Here is a 19,126-nt window from a genome sequence, read left to right on the forward strand (position 1 = left end):
ATGGCATGTTTACTCGGTGGCAAGTCTACAACATCCCAAGTCTGATTTTTTGCAATGGACTGCAACTCATCGTGCATGGCATTCATCCAATGCACATTGTCCTTTGCCTCTTCGAATGTGGCAGGCTCCTCCTCATCAAGAAGAGTACCTGCATATGCTGATTCCACTGAATTAGCACCTTCCATGTGCCTTGCTGCACTGCGAGTCCTGCCAGGTAACGGAGCATCAATTTTACTCTCCTTGAGAGTCTGTAACAGCCAATTTGGGACTGTTTTTGCTGCATGTATGTCTGCAATTTCTTGCTGCACCACCTGTTCCACTGCCTATGGAGGGGGCAAGACATCCTGTGGCGGAACTAAAGCATCTGGAGGTGGCTGTAAATTCTGATTTCATCAGAAAAACAGCAGGGGAACCCAAGGCAATGGGTAGCAACCCCTCAAAGACATCCTCTGAAGAAAAAGGCATTTGAAATTCAGCCTGAGTGTGAGCTGAATTTTCAGCAAATATCACATCTCTACTTACTATGATCTTGCGTGTAGCAGGATTGTAGAGACGGTACCCCTTGCTTTCTGCACTGTACCCAACAAATATGCACTTAATGGCTTTATCTGACAACTTGTGCCTAAATTCAACTAGCACATGAGCATAAGCAAGGCATCCAAAGACTCGGAAGTGATCCACTGAAGGCTTTCTATCATTCCAGACCTCATAAGGAGTTTTTGTTTTTAAAGCCTTAGTGGAAGCCCGATTCAAAATGTAATTGGCACACATCAAACCCTCAAGCCAGAATTTGTGAGGCATGTGTTTGCTTTTCAGCATACATCTGTCCATCTATTTTTCCTCTCACCTTTGCCATTTTGCTGAGGGGTTAGCCTGACTGTGAGCTGATGAACAATACCTTTGCCTTTCAGAAAAGCATCAAATTATGCAGACAAGTATTCCCCACCTCTATCTGTGCGCAATGTCTGTATCTTGAGTCCGGTTTCATTTTCAACCATGGTTGAAAAGTGTTTAAACACCGTGAACACTTCTGATTTGCGTTTCAGCCCAAAAACCCAAGTGAAATTGGACAGTGTTTCATTGACACTGAAAGCAGATGCATCCATAGAAGAGTCATAACTGCAAGTAAAAAATGCATATGTATCATCACTGCAAGTGGCTGTACTATCCCGAGCATCTGGAACAGCCAGCCTAGAATCTGAAATGCAAGATAAAAAGGCATAATCCTGTCCAACAAAGTTGGCTACAGCATCCCCACTGTCAGATGCATGAGGAGCTGAATCTGAAACAGCCATACCGGAGCTGTTTTTCTTCTCTTTTGCAAGCCTTTTCCTGCATTCTGCAATGTGATGACTTGGCTTTTTGTAGTAGTGACAAAAACCCTTCTTCTTGGGCTTACTTGCATCATTTTTAGCCTTTTGTGAAGGCTGTCCTGACCCACTGGAAGGCTGATTTACTGATGTCTTTGCCTGTCCCTTTGATTTAAACTTTGAGAGCATGGCTTGTTCACCTGCATGTGAAGCCAAGTTTTTCCTGGTCTGCTCTTCCTGAAGCAGAAGTCCTATCAACTCATGAAAAGTGAGAGGATTTGCACCCCCCCTCAGTGATAATTTCAGCGAGGTATGAAAGCTGAGATAAGAGAATTCAGAGTGGTTGTAATCATCTCTGAATCAGGAATAATTTCATCTATGTTTAACAATTGCTCTCTGAGATCCTGTAGCTTTGTGAGGTGGACTGACATGGAGTCACCCTCTTCCATAGTGTATTACTTAACTCTCTTTTCAAGGAGGATACCCTTGCATCATTCCGGGCTGCATACATGCTTTCTAATATATCCCACGCTGCCTTGGAGGTCTTACACGACCGGATATTCGGAATGATAAATCTTTTCACTGAAAGAGAGATAACATGACAAAGCTAAGGCATCTCGTGAATCCCATCTCTTCTGATCTGGAGTAGTGGCTATAGCTGCACCAACAACTTGTTCTGCAGCTGCCCCTTGTGTACGACCTCTTCCACCTCCTTGCTGAGGAGGGGTATTAGGTGCCATACCTGCTAGTCGGATCTCACCCCCATTCACATAATCCCATAAATTGAGAGAAATCAGAATATTGCGTACCATAAAACTCCAAAGGGAGTAGTTGGTACCATCCAACTTGTCTTCCTGTGAAAGACCACCGAACTGGAAGTCATTCTGATTTTGCTGGGCTATATCTGAGAAAGAGATTTAAGCAGATACAAAACTGAATTCCCTTACTGGGAATGAAATGCACAACTCCCAAAAAACACAGCCAAGCACTCGCTGTGAATGCAACTCAGAATTCTGTACTTGCACTGTCAGAAATCTGTCCAAGCATCAAAAACTCTCCAGAATCTGCCAAAAGTGCTGCAAAACACTCCAAGAAAGACAGTATGAACTGAAAACTCCAGAAATTGCTCTCCCAACACAAAAGCCCCAAAATAGGCCTGAAATTGCAACCGGAAAGGGGCAAATAGATCAAAAGCCCCGAATGTTGCAAGAATTGCGCTCTGTCTGCAAAAGCCCCAAATTTCATTGCGAGATTGCAGTGTAATTACAAAATCCCCCAATTTCTTCAAGAAATTGTACTGCAGAACTGAAAGCCCCAAATTTTGAGCTTGAAATTGCAACCAGAAAGGGGCAGAAGTACAGAAAGCCCCAAATTTTGCAATTTCAGCAGAAAGCCCCAAATTTCAGACCAAATGTGCAATGTTTGCTCCAAGTGTAGCTCCAAAACTACAAAATGATTGCAATGTCTACAACAAACAAAATGCCCCAAATGTACTCCCAAAAAACTGAGCCAAACAATGGTTGTTTGCAAAATGTGCCTGCCAAAGATCACCTGCGAGTTTCTCCTGTATGAAATCAAAGGACTACCTGCTATACGGAAGTAGGACCAGTACGGAAGTACTGTACGGAGGTACAGATGACAATACGGATCACGTACGTGCTAGTACGGACGATGATAGCGAGCTGTACGGCTCGTACGGAACTGTACGACCAACCGTACAATCTGACGACGAGCTGTACGGACGACCACGGCGAGCTGTACGGACGTGACATATGACGCAGATCTGCGATGCAAGTACGGTATGGTACCACAGGTAAGGTACGACAAGTACGGTACAAATTTCGTACAGTCGTACGGACTGTACGGACGAGGTGCAGCAGTGAAGCGTGGGTTGTAGTTGGAGCTCAACGGGGAAGAAGTACGGAGCTGGATCAAATGCTCTGATACCAAATGTGAGGGAATGGAGAGTGAGAGAGAGCAAGAGAGTGAGAGCTGGTAAATTGCGCTCCTGCGAGCTTCCCCTCCCCCCCCTCGCCGTTAGCTCTACCTCCCCCTAGCTCCTCCCCTCGCCGCGACCACCCCCACCCCTCCCCCTCCGCCCTCGCCCCCCGTCCCCCCTCCCCCTCACCCGCCGCCCACCTCGCTGCGCCCTCGCCTCACCTCCGCTCCAACCCGCCCCCTCGCTCCAACCCGCCCCCTCGCCTCCGCTCCAACCCGCCCCCTCGCCTCCGCTCCAACCCGCCCCCTCTGCTCCAACCCGCCCTCGCCCTCGCCTCGCCTCCGCTCCAACCCGCCCCCTCGCTGCTCCCTCGCCATCCGCCCGCTCCAACCCGCCCCCTCGCTGCTCTCTCGCCCCGCCCCTCCGCTCCATCTCACCTCACCATCGCCGCCCCCCCCCCTCGCCTCCACTCCCCCCCCCTCTCCCTCGTCTCAGCCGCCCTCACCCCCAGGCTCCACCTCCCGCTTCGTCCCCCTTCTTGGGTGGCAGCCTGTTTTTTCCTCATCGGAAGCTTGCTGTTAGTCTTGGCGGTATGGCGGCCCCCTGCCCGGATCCAGAGGCCCAGTCGGACCCTCCCTCTCCAGATGCCTACCGCGTTATCCTGACAGAGCAACAATCATCTCGTGTTCAGGAGGTTGCCATTGACTTTGCTCGTACCTCTGTTTACGGTAGAGTCATTGGACACTCCCCCTCCAGGTCTGCCATCAGGGACTGGCTCCAGTCCACTCTCCTGCTAGAGGATGGCCATATTGAGGAGGTGGCCCTTATGGGAAGGGGCATCTTCTGGCTCAAACTCTCCAATGAGAAAGCTGCGAGCAACCTGATTGCCGGTTCCCCCACATCGGTGGATGGGAAGATTATCATGATAGCCCCGTGGTACCGTGGATTCAACGCAGCGGATTTCGATGTTCGGTTCCGTATACCTCGCCACCCAGTGACACTAGTTTTTCCAGGGCTTGCTACTGAGTTGCGGCCGATTGTCAGGGACTTGGGCTCCCATTTTGGCTTGGTTATGCACGACACCTTTGCCGACGCGGTGACCACGGCAGGAGCTCCCCGAGTCCGTGTGGCTGTGGCGGATCCTGCGACTCTCCCTGCAGTGATCGAGATTGTGACAGGTGCCGACAGCATCACCCAGAGCATGATAGTCACCGGACAGCCAGGTCAGTGCCTGCGGTGCCACGGCTTTGGGCACTTGGCGGCTGCTTGTCCACGCTTCGCCAGCTCGTCTCGACCCCCCCCGCCCCCGCCCCCTCCGCCCCCCCCCCCCCGGACAGCCTCGTCAGGAGGAGCCGAGGCAGCCGGAGTCTGGTCCAGAGGTAGTGGGCGGTTGGACCGAGGTTCGAAGGAAAAGAGGAAAGAACAAGAAGATTTCGGATAAAGGCAAGGAGGCAGAGGTTACCCTTCCTGCAGCAGCACTCCAGAGACCTGACAGGCAGACGCCCCAGGGACCTGGGAGAGCTTCTTCTTCGACGGCAGCCCGCCCTCCACAGCCTCAGATCCCCCTCTCTCCCGCTCCCCCGCCTTCTCCCCAGTTTCCCCCCCCTTCGCCCGACCCGCAGTTTCAGCCCCCGCCTCCTCTTCCTCAGTCTCCTCCTCCTCCCCCTCAGCCCCAGTTCCAGATGCATCCCCATCCCCCCCCCCCCGTCCCCCTCGCCTCTCCTACAGAGTTAGCTGCACCGTCGGCTTTCCAGCCGAGTGCAGCCCCCGCTCCACCTCCTCCACCTTCTCCGCCAGTCGCCTCCGTGGAGTCCGAGTCGCCTATCCCGCAGCCTCCTCCCCCTCCCCCCCCGCTGGCAGGACACCCGGAGTCTATACCACCACTGGAGCAGGCTTCCCTTCCCGCTAGCCCCTCAGTGGCAGACTCAGCTGGGTCTCAGCTCCAGGAGAGAGAGCTTCCTCGAGACTTTTACAGATCTGACCCCTGGGACTACCTGGATGTGGCCGACCTTGGGACCTTCCCGGCTTGTCTCGACATTAGTATCTTCCTGCTCCGCAAAGGGGCGGATGGGAAAATTGCTGCCTTGGCTCCCAGGGATGGCCCTAGCTTCGCTTTCACGTTCCTCAGCGATGGCACCGAGACCTGGACAGACGACTCGGTTTGGGAGGCTCTCAGAGAGCAGACACACGCCCAGGTTTGCTCCTGGATAGGCCCGTCCGGTGGGCAGCTTCTCGAGACTCAGTGGTCCGAGGGCGATGTGCGCCTGCGGTGGCGTTGCGCCGCCAAACGCTTCCGACTGATTGTGATCCTTAGACCCCCCCTGTCATGGCCTCTCCCCCAGGATGTCAGAGCTTGGTCCCAACAGAAACTCCGAACCTTCTACGGGATGACCACTTCAGAGATCTCGAGCTGGCTCGAGAAAGCATTTGCTCATGGCACCAGAGGCCTCTCGCCATTGCTGAAGGTGTTGAAGAACGGGCAGGACGACCCCGTCTCCCCCTCCAAACCTTCTCATAAGCGGCAGCGCCTCCATTCCGATATGTCTGATTCTTCTTCGACTTCGACCGCGAGCAGACAGTTGTTCGCAGCCCCCCGTCCCTCTCCATGAGCCTACACCTCGTATCCTGGAATGTGAACGGGTTTCACTCTTCGGGCACCCGTGGTCCCAGGAAGCTCATTTTGCGACAGGAACTTCAGCCTGCAGTGATTGGTCGATTGGATGTACTTTTGCTCCAGGAGCACAAGCTTTCTGCGGCTCATTCCCGTAGCTGCGGGAAGGTTCTCCCTGGACGTTCCTACACTTATTGGGAGCCTTCGATCGGCGCACAGGGGAGGAGTGGGGGTGTCTGTACCTCCGTGTGCGAGCAGTTAGCCCAGGAAGTTTTCGGTCACGGCACGTTGATCCCAAGCCGAGCCCTTTGGGTAGGCCTGAATTTGGAGGGATCCAAAATAGGAATCCTCAACATTTATGCTCCCACAGACCTCCGATGCAGAGCCACCTTCTGGAGGACACTTACAGGGATTCTTCCAGACATGGATTCTTGGATTGTTGGAGGAGACTTCAACAACCTGGAGACCTTGGAGGACCAGCAGGGCAGAGATCCGGAGTTCACAAGTATGGCTCAGGCAGAGCAGTCAGCTTGGGACTCTTTCATCTTTGCGACAGGAGGGAGGGACAGTTGGAGAGACCCGTCCTTCCGGCGTTGGCACGGGAGCCTGGACTTCTCTTGGGGCTTCCGCAGGGAAGGAGGCAGACTCCTGGAGAGGCTTGATAGATTTTATGTAAGTGATTGGGCCATCAGTAGAGGCGGCCAGGCGGGTATAGTTCCAGGGACGAGACACTCTCCGACCATGCGCCTGTGCTCCTATCATTAGATTCGGCAGCCCAGACTCTCCCCCCCCGATCATGCAGGATTCCCGACTCCATCTTCTCGAGGGTGGACGTGCGCAGCAGCATTTGCAGTCTTTGGGACAGAGACTGGGGGGAGGGCGTGGATCTGGTAGACTCGGTCGCGCAGGCTCTGCAGGAGTCCAGCCAGATCTGCCAGCTCGCAGCCCTACAGGTTCGACAGGATTGGTGGGGCAGAGAGAGAGCTCTTCGGAGGGACCTCGCCTCCATTCAGCGACTCCAACAGGCTTCCTCGGGCTCAGAGGAGCTTCGGATCCAGGCCCTTCGAGCCAGAGCCCTCCTGGAGGAGACCCTCCAGCGTCGCTCCGAGTTTTCCTATCACGCCTCTCTCTCCTTCTGGGCCCGGAAGGGTGACCGGATGTGCAGGGAGTTCTTCAGGACGCATGGCCAGAGAGCTGCAGGTGATCAGCTTCGGAGTCTCAGGACAGCGGATGGTCACATCGTTACGGATCCGGGGGAGGTCCTGGGGTTGGCCACTGACTTCTACAGGACCCTCTTCCAGCAGGAGCCGCTTGCCCCCCTCGTGCTAGTCGTGCCCGTGAGGAGGTGTGGAGGCACATTCCACCCCTGGTCCAGCCTAGCATGCAGGCGACGTTGTTGGCGCCGTTCACCTCGGATGAGATGTGGAGGCCTTGATGGCTATCGACGGACAGAAATGCCCAGGTGAGGATGGGCTATCCCGAGCATTTTTCACCTCCTTCTGGGACCAGATCCATCAGCCCCTCCTTGCAGCTCTGCAGGGGATTTTCAGCAGCGGTCAGATGCCAGAGAGCCTTTCCTCAGGACTGATTTGCCTCATCCCGAAGGGAGGAGATAGACAGGAGATCCGCCAGTGGCGTCCGATCACTCTCCTTACTACTGCCTACAAAATCCTCGCCAAGATGATCAGTGCCAGAGTTCGGCCTCTACTCCCAGACCTCGTCCATGACACTCAGACAGGCTTTGTCCAAGATCGCAGTATCCTGGATAATGTCTTCACCTTTTCAGAGGCGGCGGAGTGGGCTCAGTACAGCGGATCACACCTTGCCATTTTACTTCTCGACTTCGAGAAGGCCTACGATCGCGTGGACTGGTCCTTTTTGGAGGGGACTCTAGAGCGGCTAGGTTTCCCGGTAGGTTGGATTCAGGGTATCTCAGCTTTGTACAGGACAGCGTCTAGCAGAGTCATCATTGGAGGCAGGATGGGTGAGCGCTTTAGCTTGGAGAGATCAGTACGTCAGGGCTGTCCCCTCGCTCCTTACCTGTTTCTCTTCTTCGCCGAGGCCATGACTTACTACCTTCGGGCGAGGTCCACAGGGCTCAGGGGTGTTCGCCTTCCACTCCGGGAGAACACGGAGCTTTTGGACTCGGAGTACGCAGATGATACAACCCTTTATGTCCAGGACGATGAGAGGATGCTAGAGAGGGTGCGGATGGCCCTGGAGGTTTTCTGCTCGGCCGCTGGTGCGAAAATCAACTGGAACAAATCAGTTGGTTTTCTCACAGACCTGGGGGCGTGTTCTCAGTGGGGGCGATTTCTGGGTTTCAGATGGATTCCACGTGGACAGACAGCTAGATACCTTGGCTTCCAGGTTGGCCTAGACATCACGCCAGCTCAGCAGTTTCTCCCGGTGCTAGACTCCATCCGACGGAAGCTGGCTTTCTGGAGCACTGCTAAGCTCTCCCTTGCAGGTCGTGCCTTGGTAGTTAACCAGGTCCTCCTAGCCACGGCTTGGTATGTGGCTTCCTGTTGGTGCTTCTCGAGATCCAGCGTGGCACAGCTCAGGAGGTTGGTTCGGAACTTCCTTTGGTCTGGGGAGGATGGGCATAGAGATACCAGAGCCAGGGTTGCTTGGCAGACAGTCATTCTTCCGCAGGCTGAGGGTGGCCTGGGGGTCATTGATCCAGAGCTTCAGAGTCAGGCCTTGTTAGGCAAGCTTATCATTCGCGGTTTGACCCCAGGGGGACAGACGTGGAAGATGTTACTTCAGCAGGGAGTCGGCTCTTGTGTCCCGCGCCGAGGTGGAGAGTGGCTACCGTCCCTCAGGTGGATCTTCACCTCCGCCCCGCTCACTCAGCCCCGCTCCCCACTCGTTCGTAGCCTCCTCATGGTTTGGAGGCGGCTCCGCCTCAGTCTCATTCAGTCCCCTCCCAGCTGTCAGGAGGAGATCGATCGCCAGCCGCTTATCTGGAACAGTCAGGTCAGAGATGCCAAGGGCCTTCAGTTGGGGGAGAGATCACATATCAGGTGGGACGGCTGGATGAGGGGGCCAGCCCGATCCCTTCGTGTTTGGAGGGATACGTACAGACATCTGGAGATGACTGATCTTGCAGACGCAGCTGGAGGTGCACGTGGAGCCCAGGCGAGACGCACGGGGATCGACGGTGCGATCCCAGTTGCTTGGTTGGTTCCACCTGAGCATCAGATCCTCATGCCTGGTGACACCCGCTGGCTGGGACAGTTCACCCCCCGTGGCATTCCACTGGTGATCGCAGGACGTATGGATGACTCCTCTATCTCCTTCTTCGCGGTTTCTGGGGATGGACGACTCAGGAGAGAGGGTGCGCTCATCGACCCCCTACTCCCGTGGCAGAGGGTTCGGGTCGTAGGCCTCTTGGGGAAGGTCTGGCGTACCGACCCTAGCATCGAGCAGGACCAGGTGCAGCTTTGGCGTCTTTGGCTCTGGGAGGGGCGGGCCTTGTCAGAGCTTGAGTGGGACCCAGGAGAGTGGTGGTGGCCAGAGATTGTGACAGGACAGGGGCCGACCTCCTTCGCCTACAGTACGACTCTGGGCAGGCGAGTTCTCGGGAGGATGCAGAGCCGCCCCCCCACCCAGCGACCCAGCTGGTACGCACAGGGTATTTCCAGGTTCTTTTTGCAGGCATTCTGGAAGGCCTTGTGGGAGAGCTGGCGGCCGCGGAAGATCTCATACTTCCTGTGGCTTCTTGCCCACAAAGGTCTTCCAGTGGGGAGCTGGTTGAGGCAGATAGGCTAGGACGGTTGCTGCCAGATTTGCCATGCGGATGAGGAGACACCAAAACACTGCCTGTGGAGCTGCACTCGCGCCCAGGAAGTGTGGAGGTGGACTTTTGGGATTCTTACTCGCGCAGCACCAGAGCTAGGATTGATCACTTGGGGCGCGTTCTGTTGGTGCAGCACCGCACCTGGTCTTCATCACTTATTCGAGGCATGCCAGCAGGACCCCACTTTCCTTATTACACAGGGGACGTGGGGACCGCTCGAGGGTATCCCACAGCACCTAGCAGAGGCTGATACAGGAGTCCGGGAGAGGCAGCCAGTCTGGGAGATTATTAGCAGCATCACAGGGTGGCACATCTGGACCTCGCGCTACGCGCAGATCCTAGGTGGCACCTCCTTATCGACTGCCCAGATCATGGCGGAGATTTGGAGTGAGATTATTCATACTCTCAGAGGCCAGTGGGACCAGATTCAGGGAGACTCCCGGGCCGGTCAGGAGAAGCGGAGACGCTTCCTCCAGGCTTGGGACACACAGGGCCTCTTCTTCGCGCAGACTACGCAGGGCCTTCGGTGGCATTACTCACCACCCCGATGGCTGTTCATTCATACTCGTCTTATCCCTCCGTGAGAGGATGGTTTATTTTGCTACCTTTTAGGGCTGCGTCCGATTTGTGAACGCAGCCCGTCAGCTATAAGCTGACCTCTTGTATCTTGTTCTCGAAGTAATATAATTAGCACTGTTTTTCGGCAAAAAAGAGAGTGAGAGCTGGAGAGCTGAAAGCTGAAAGTTGAGTTGCAATAGAAGAGTGTGTCGAGTACAACTCAATGAGTGAGAGATAAGGTTTTGTCCTAGTGACAAAACCTTAGTAGTCACTAACCATAGTTAGTGAACTAACTGCGGTTAGGGAGGAAAACCTCTTAAAGAGGGAAAAGTGCCCCTAACTAGCTTATTAAATTACATTGGTCACTGTTGAATTATATCTATAATTCTAACACTCTCTTCTCACGTACCTTCAGTGGTATCAAAGCCTAGCTTTGCTTCCTGTGCCCCTTGTCCGTACCACCCGTACAAAAGTACGGACGTTCGTACAACCAAGTACGAATATCGTACCGTACCTACGCATCACCGTACATCTGCATCGCCGTACTGCATCGTGCATCGCAAGTCGCCGTACATCTGCATCGCCGTACATCTGCGTCGCCGTACACGTACATCGTCGTACCTGCACGTGGGAGCCTCCGTACAACTTCAGTACTATAAATTCCCGTACAATTGTACATCATACAGTCGTACTTGAGCTCACCGTACAGCTGTACTTGAGTTGACCGTACAGCCGCACACTGTACTTGAGATGTCCGTACAACTGGTACTTCTCTCGAGACTACCGTACAGGTGTTGCATGTGTGAAGTCTCTTGCACGACTTTGGCAAAATTTGAAGATATCCTATTTCTTCTGGATGGTCGCACATGGTGGTCTCCTAGTGGGCCCGTGGCTTGAATAGATGCGGGTGGATGGTAGCTGCCACAGATGTACAGTCGGAGCTATGGAGACTATTCCTCACTACTTATGGAGCTGCCCCCAACAGCTCAGAGGATCTGGCTCAGAGGGCTTCGGATAGTGGCATGGCTTCAGAGCACGCAAAGAGATTTCATGTGGGGTATGGCAGCTTGGCTTACAAAGGGGGGCCACAGATTCTCCATAGACACGGTCTCTCCAACTTACCGGATACAAGGTCGAGGCATTCACAACATTGAGCTTCACTTGTCTACTCCCCCCCTTCTCACCATCCCCCTTAGTCACGAGAGGATAGTGTCTGGGAGACGGTGGCCAGCATCACGGCCTGAAACAGGCAACCTCTAGAAGAATACCATCCGTGGATCTAGAGAGTATACCTCCATCCCCAACGTCAAAGACTAGAGCATCTTTCCCGAGATCTCGAAGAACATTCACCTGTAGAGAAACTGCTGTCCTCGAAAAAGCTCCCATCCAAGTGGTGGAAGTAATAGGCATCTCAACTGTCCATTCCACCGGGATGGCTGCATCTATTTGCTGAATTTTACGTGCTACCCCTCTGATGTGACTCACGGACTGTAGCCTCTGATCCTCAGGTAGCCTGATAAAAGCCTTTTAAGTGCCTACTGTGTAGGCGGGGCCTCTCTCCCATTTAGACCACTGCATATATGAAAAGTGCCTAGTGGTCTCCCATGCTCATCAAGTATACTATCGTTCCAAATGATCGGCTGCCTATCAATCTCTTCAAGGGTAGAGGGCGGAACCCTTCGAAGAGTGTTCTTGAAGCTCCCCCAAGCTTTTAGGATGGCAGTCATGAGAGGAGAGGCATGAGACCTGAGAGAGGCAGAAGTAAAAATCCAGCGAGGGCTGTCCACCCAATCATCTCCCAAGGTCGGTGTGCAAGCCTGAATGCGTCCAAAAAAGAAATCCTTCCAAGGTTCCTGCCCAGGCATGAGTCCCCTCACCACCACCTTACAAAGCAATGCCTTGCATTGCAAGTCCAGGTCAATGATAGTAAGGCCCCCTTCCCATGTAGGGAGAATAATGGTCTCCCAGGCCACCCTTGCTGCAACATCTGCCATGCCATCAAGTCCACTCCATAAAAAATTACTGACTGGTCTAATTAGCTGAGTGATGCAATCCCTAGACCAGCACCAGCAAGAACACACAAACCAGGCGATGGCCAAGAGAACCTAGTTCACTACCACAACTCTAGAGGCAAGGTCGAGTTTGGCTGAGCTCCAAAAAAGAAGCTTTTTTCTTATACTTTCTAGTACTGGGGCAAACTGCTGTGTTTGAGAGATGCCCAATCCTACCTGGCATCCCAAATATCTGACAGGAACACCCCTCTGAATCCAAGAAAAGCCAATGTCAACTCCCCATCTTGGAGTGTCCTCATCACTTATCCAAAAGCCAAAGGATTTATGCCAGTTAATGTGTGCCCTTAGCTGAGCAAAAAATATCCAAGGCTGTCCGGAAAGAATCAAGTGACTGCGAAGAGGCCTCAATAAAAATAGCAGTGTCATCAGCCAACTCACTGTCAAGAAGCTCCTGCTCCTGTCTCAAGGGCAATCTCAACCCATAAAGCTCAGCCTAAGATCTAAGGAAGATACTCATAGCTTCTGCCACAAAAAGAAAGAGGAAGGGGGGCTAAAGGGCATCCCCGATGAACTGATCTGGAAATCTAAAACCTATCACCCCTTACCCCTCCAATCAAAACCTGGCTGTGGGCTGATCTATAAAGGGAGGCCACCCCTCTAATCCACGCATCTGAAAATCCAAATCGTAGAAGAGTGCCCTCTCAAGAAAACCCCAATCTACTCTGTCATAGGCTTTCTCAAAGTCCAGGAGTAGAATTGCCAGCCTCTGCCCGCTCTCTGCATAGCCCACTCTGTGGCTTCCCAAAAGGAAAAGATATTATCAAATATGCTCCTGCCATGCACAAAACCTGTATGAGTATCATGGATGAGGTCTGGAAGAAGGGGCTGCAATCGGATGCTGATCACCTTGGCAAGGATTTTGTATAAAGTGCCCAAAAGAGTGGTGGGTCTCCAATGGGATACAAAATTCCTGTTGCCACCTTTTGGGATAAGGTGTATGAGTCCCTCGGTCAGTGAGTCAGGCATCTCACCCGAGTCCCAAATGCCCTGCAGGGCTGAAGTAATATGATCACCTATCATATCCCAAAAGGCTGTAAAAAAAGGAGTAAGACCATTGGAACCAGGGCATTTGTCCTCATGAAGGGCGGAGACGGCGGTCTTGAACTCTGTGTTGGTAAAGCGTGCATCAAGTGAGCATATCATCTCTGGTGTGACCAACACAGGTAAACTCTGCCAAATTTCATCTCTAGCCACATCTCTGGCTTGTGTGTCAGGATCTGCAAAAAAGGGAGGCATAGAAATCTATCACTAAGTGCATGACGGTATCCGGATGAGACTGCAAAACACCGTCAGAGTCAATAAGCTACCTAACACTCTCTCTACTATGTCTGGGACCAAGTCTAGAGAAAAAGTGTTTATTGACTCTCCCTCCCATCTGTATCCAAAAGGACTCCCGTGCATGGAAGGCATACTCTGCTCTCTGATCAAGCAATGTCTACAAGTGAGCCCTTGTCGTAGCAAGGCGCTCCTGTACCCAAGCATCTGATGGTCGTTTCTGCTCCTCCCTCTGCAAGATTGCCAACTGCCGGCGGATACCAATCTCCCGCCTGAGTATCCACCTCGCCGAGCACTAGCAACGGAGTGATAAAAGTCGCTGATACTGGCAAGTGCTGTGGCCATATGTGAAGGACCGGCCACCCCCCCCCCCCCCTGCATGTGAGAAACCCAAATCTCCAAGACTGCCTCTGTGAGAGTCTCATCCGTATATAAGGCATCGGGGATCTTGATACTGTCAGATTGTCATCTTAGATGGGGCTCTGAGATGGACAAAACTACTGGAAAATGGTCGGAAGTAGAAACACCAGGTGCAATGCAAACTGTCCCCCCTCTATCAAGAGCCCAGTCATCCACATAGAATCTGTCAATCCGGGCATGGATAGGCATCTCCACCCTATGGTTCGACCATGAAAACAAAAGTGACTGAGACTGAACATGAAATGCATCATCTGACCAAACATCTCTGCCACTGAACCTGAACAAGAAGGCATCCCAAGCTGCTCTCTCGAGGGAATGAATACCACCTTCTCTGCCCCCTTGCTTATCAGAAGATACGGAGGGAGGTGGAATGAGAGGAGCTGGGAGGGTAGCGGGAATTCGATCCTGGCATAGAGAATGAATTGTCCCACTCTGATAAATAAACTCTACAAAACTTGTCACAAGGGCTTCATACAAAAGAGTTGTATCCTATAATAGGATATTATGTTAGCCCCTACTATGTAGAGTAAATGGAGGAGCATTCAATGAAGTTGAGTCTCATCAGAGCACTAGCAATTCAAACAAACATGCAGTTAGCTCTATGGGCATGAGTAAAAGAAATTCAAAATTTGAAAGTTCTCCCAAGGAGGAAAACATGATGGATGCCAATAGAAATGATGAAGTTATATGCCACTCACAATGCAACACTCTAGAAAATGAGTTGTAGTTGCTGCCACCCGCTGCTGTCCCTCCCCCTCCCTCCCTCCTTCCAGTTTCCCCTTTCCTGCCACTGCTGTCTCCCCTTCCACCCCTACCCCTCCCTTCTTGCCCCACTACTATTGCCTTCGATTCCGCCCCCTACCCCTCCACCCCTACCCTGTTGTTGCTGCCTTCCCTTCTGCCCCTATTCCTTCCACCTCCTCCCCTTTCATCCCTGTATCCTATTATTTCTTCCCCCTTCACCTTCCCTCCTGTTGTCTCCTCCCCTTTTGTGCCTCCCTTTCTCTGTTGTCCCCTCCTCGCCCATCCATGTCGCCTCTCCTTGTTGTGCTATCTCGCCCCCCAGCCCCTTCCCCTTAGCCTCCCCTACAGTCCCTCCCTCCATAATGCCCTTCCCCCTTAGTCTCCCCTACTACCCGTCCCCCCCTTCTCAACGCAATTGTATCAGTTAGTTAGGAGGATTAGGGGCACTTTTCCTTTTTCCTTTTTCCTACAAGGTTTTTTTCCCTAACCACAGTTAGGGGAGATGAGTGAGTTTTAACTCACCCTAGGCTCACCCTAGGGTTTTAGGTTTTATCATGTTGATAGCTCACCCTAGGGTTTTAGGTTTTATCATGTTGATAGCTTTCTTATATCTCCTTCTTGAAACTTCAATTCAGCTCAGGTCCACGTTTTTGCACTCTCCACCTTCACCAATCCTCACATTTGGTATCATCGTAGGCTGCCCCTTGCTCTTCGAACCCCTGCCACTTATACCTTGGTATGAGCCTTGTAGGCCTAGTTATAGTCAGTTAGGACTATTGGTACAATTAGTTTATGTACCATCTAGGTCAGGTAGGACACTTAGTCCAGTTAGGGCAGTTAGCCCTAGGGTTTTGTTATGTTGGCTCTCCCTTGATCCTCCACACTTCAGTTTTGCAACAATCTATTACAGCATCTCGTTTTTCTCCATAGTGCTTCCATTGCTTCCAACACCCAACATGTAGTACTAGGTGATCTAGTACTAGTCTATGTGTGTGTGTCTTGTGTGAGTGCCACGTGTCATCATGGGATTTATCCCATATGCACTAGGTGCTAGTGTGTGAGTGAGTAGCCTATATAAGGCTTGTACCCCACTCCATTCCAAGCTTGGGAGCTTACTGCCATCACGAAGAATGCATTATCAACACAAAAAGCTTCATTATCCAGATCATTTTTCATCAGCCTCCAGCTTCTAGAGGTGTTCTGGAGCTGCGTGTCACTTCTGGAGTAGTGCTACTTCTGTCTCCAACTTGGGCAACCAGGCGTGCGGTCATATGATGATGCCATCTTTGGGAAAGCATCTATATTTTTCGACATTCATAGATGATTTTTTGAGATTTTCATGGGTGTATCCTTTGAAAAAAAAAAAGATGTCTGAGTTTGGGTGCAAAGGGCTAACCTTGATAGCAGACAAAAGGGGGAATACATGTCAGAAGCCTTCAAAGAATTCTTAAGGAAAGAGGGATTAGGCATCAATGTATAGGCCCTTATACACCTCAGCAAAATGGTGTTGCTCAGTTCATTGTGTCCCAGTTGAGCAGGTATATGCATAACCCAAAGGCATAGCATTGGTGTGCTGTAAAGCATGTTTTCAGATATTTGCAGGGTCCTCAATCTCTTGGTCTATTTTCAGTGATTCAGATTGGGCTGGGGAATATGATTCCCAGACATTCCATCAGTGGAAATTGTTTCTTTATTGGCAGCTCATGCATTTCTTGGTTGAGCGAGAAATACTCCGCTATGGCAACATCATCTTGTGAGTTGAGTACAGGGAAGCCTTCACAACTACAATTGAATGTGTATGGCTCAGGAGATTGATGGCAGATCTTCGTGGTGGTGTATATAGCCATGCACGTCCATACTTGCTACCAACCAAAGTGCTATTGCTGTGGCACAGAATCCTGTGTTTCATGCACGCACGAAACACCTTGAGATCCCTTATCATTATGTTAGAGAGAGATCACTTTGATCTATTGTCCTACACATCAGAACGTTGCAGATGTTTTCACCAAGGTACTATCTAGAGAAAAAATTGAAGCTTTCAACAAAGCTTTGGGGTTACTTCCATCTGGTGATTGAGATCACTCCTTGTACACCAAGGACATTGTTACTACAACGAGGTCTTCGAAATATTGTAATATTTAAGGTAGTGGCCAATGTATTAGTTAGTCAGGAGTGTTAGGGGCACGGGGAATTTTTCCTTCTGTTTTTTCCCCTAACCACAGTTAGTGGTTGAGCTAGTCTAGGCTCATCATGTTGATAGCCCTCTTGTATCTCCTTGCAACTTCAGTATAGTTGAGCTCCATGTTTTTGTACTCTCCACCTTCACCAATCCTCACAATTGCTAGTCATGGAACCTTTGGAGAGCTTGATGCTGATATAACAAGAAAAACTAATCCTCACTTTGTCCGAAAGCTATGTAATCAGATTTGATTCACATTCAGATAGGAACATACGACAGTGTCAGGGTGACTCTAGAGCTGCACAGAATCACCGGATGATTCAATGAGAATATAGAGTCACAAGTTCCTTTTTACCATAAGGAAGACTCTTTGGCACTTCTCTCCCCATCCCTGTTATTTCTTGACTAGGTTTCTTTCTTTGCTTCACCTTTGAGTTCCCCTTGCATAGACTAGACCTAGTAGTTCATTTTTGTAAAGGTTGCTATGGCCCACCTTGCTATGATTTGTGCAATGAAAGGAGCATTATTTTGTTTTTCATGTTCTTTTAAGCTTCATAAGGAAGACCCTTTTGGGGAGAAAAAGCATAAGAGCAATATTAGATCTTACCAATGTGAAAACTGGTACACGCAACCGGGCCCTCATGCCTTGACAGCTGCAATAGCTTGAGGATGTTTCAATGATAGGGCTTGCATAGGCTGCACAGCACTTAGATTCAATGTTGCCCCATCTGGCCATGTCACGCACAACTCTATAGGTCCTCGTAGTTGGCCCAATCCAAAATGTGCAACAGGCTGCAGGCACCCAGGCCCCCCAACAGACACATTACTACATAAATCTGTGAGTAGTGATGTAAGTTGGGTTGCTTAACAGCTGAACAACAATTACTGGAATGATCAATGAAAAACTTAGTTACGCAATCACTGACCTCCATGCAGCAGAGGTACCCACTTTGTCATTAACCCGGTTGTTCAGACAAAGAGAAAGACTTTAGTTAAGAAACATCTTACAAAATAAATCACCTCATTAGCACATATTAGAAAAACAGTCACCATTTCAGAAAGAGGGTTTATGTAGCCGAATGTCATTACATATGCTCCTTTACTTTATATTCTCTTGCAGTTTATCACACATACACATCTTTCAAAAATCATCACCTTCCAGAACATGATACATATGATTTCTAAGCATCATTACCTTCCAGCATCTATGACACGCTTTTGAGTTCGGCCAGTCTCATCAGTGAGACGTACTGATGCTCCTCGAGCTGGTGCGCCCTGATATTCAGGTGGCAATGTTCTTGAATTTAGGTCTCGATACTTAGGATCCTCTGAATATCAATACACGCATTGTTTCCACCATGAAAATTACAATAGAGGCATTTATGTGCACTGCTGGGACAACTACAGTGCAAAAATCAATTTAGCAAAGTTGGTAGCATGTAACCATTTTGTGGCATAGAACATCAGTATCTGCTAAGGAGCTCTTCAGATTCAAATTTGATGTGGGGAGCAACCTAGAAAATCCTGAAATTGGGATCATAGTAAGAGAGGACCTGCTTTGTGAGTGGCCTGACACGCAACCATGAATTTCTGTTTTCAACAGGCCGGAAGAACGACAAAGGCTGAGGCCGTGTCTCACCATGTGCTCTGCATACATGAGAGGGTCATGGCTCCTTCAAAAGGAAAGCTATACCTTAAAGTGATGCTTAACAATCAGAATGTTACATTTTTAATCTTTTCCCACAGAAGGCTTATATATTTACGTGGGTTTTTGATATCCAGAACAGGGAATCTAGAGACCACATCATGCACACCTTATCTCTGACGGTAAAGAAACCAATTGTGTCTATTTGTTATCATATATCCGTGGAATTAATGGGATGAGATTCTTGATGCAGTCTCTTTATAAAATTTCATATATGTATCGAGAGTGAATTTCAAGTAAAAAAGGGACATTCACAAAGGAAGTGATGGTTAATGACACACAAATCAAGAGCCTCAAGTCACCCACAGTGATTGACAATGTGTCTGCAGAAATTTCACTCAGAGATGGCAATAAGCTTTCAATGACTCTTAGATTGCCTTAAACAGATCAGAAGTATCTTTATGTGCATGCAAAAGCATGCAAGCCAATATGTACACCATTAATGATGTATGTGCATATGTGTTTGTCTATGTCTATGTTCACCTTAGTTAATCTCTAGTCTATACATGTA

General features: G+C 50.6%; 1 protein-coding gene across 6 annotated transcripts in view; it reads right to left on the reverse strand.

Annotated features, from left to right (window-relative positions):
* The window catches only part of LOC147895085 (uncharacterized), a 163,196-nt gene that overhangs the window by 24,468 nt on the left and 119,602 nt on the right, over nt 1-19,126 (reverse strand). For all 6 annotated transcript variants that reach the window (XM_087383901.1, XM_087383899.1, XM_087383898.1 and 3 more), the window contains 4 exons: nt 18,464-18,557; nt 18,106-18,185; nt 17,837-17,858; nt 17,518-17,702 (listed from right to left, as the gene is read on the reverse strand). In XM_087383901.1, coding sequence (XP_087240027.1) covers nt 17,550-17,702; nt 17,837-17,858; nt 18,106-18,185; nt 18,464-18,557 — 349 coding nt within the window. In that variant the 3' untranslated portion in view covers nt 17,518-17,549. The remainder of the gene's footprint in view (nt 1-17,517; nt 17,703-17,836; nt 17,859-18,105; nt 18,186-18,463; nt 18,558-19,126) is intronic.

This window comes from Dipteris shenzhenensis, chromosome 13 (assembly GCF_047967505.1).
Source record: "Dipteris shenzhenensis isolate YYH24624 ecotype China chromosome 13, Dip_SZ_1.0, whole genome shotgun sequence".
Taxonomy (NCBI): Eukaryota; Viridiplantae; Streptophyta; class Polypodiopsida; order Gleicheniales; family Dipteridaceae; genus Dipteris; species Dipteris shenzhenensis.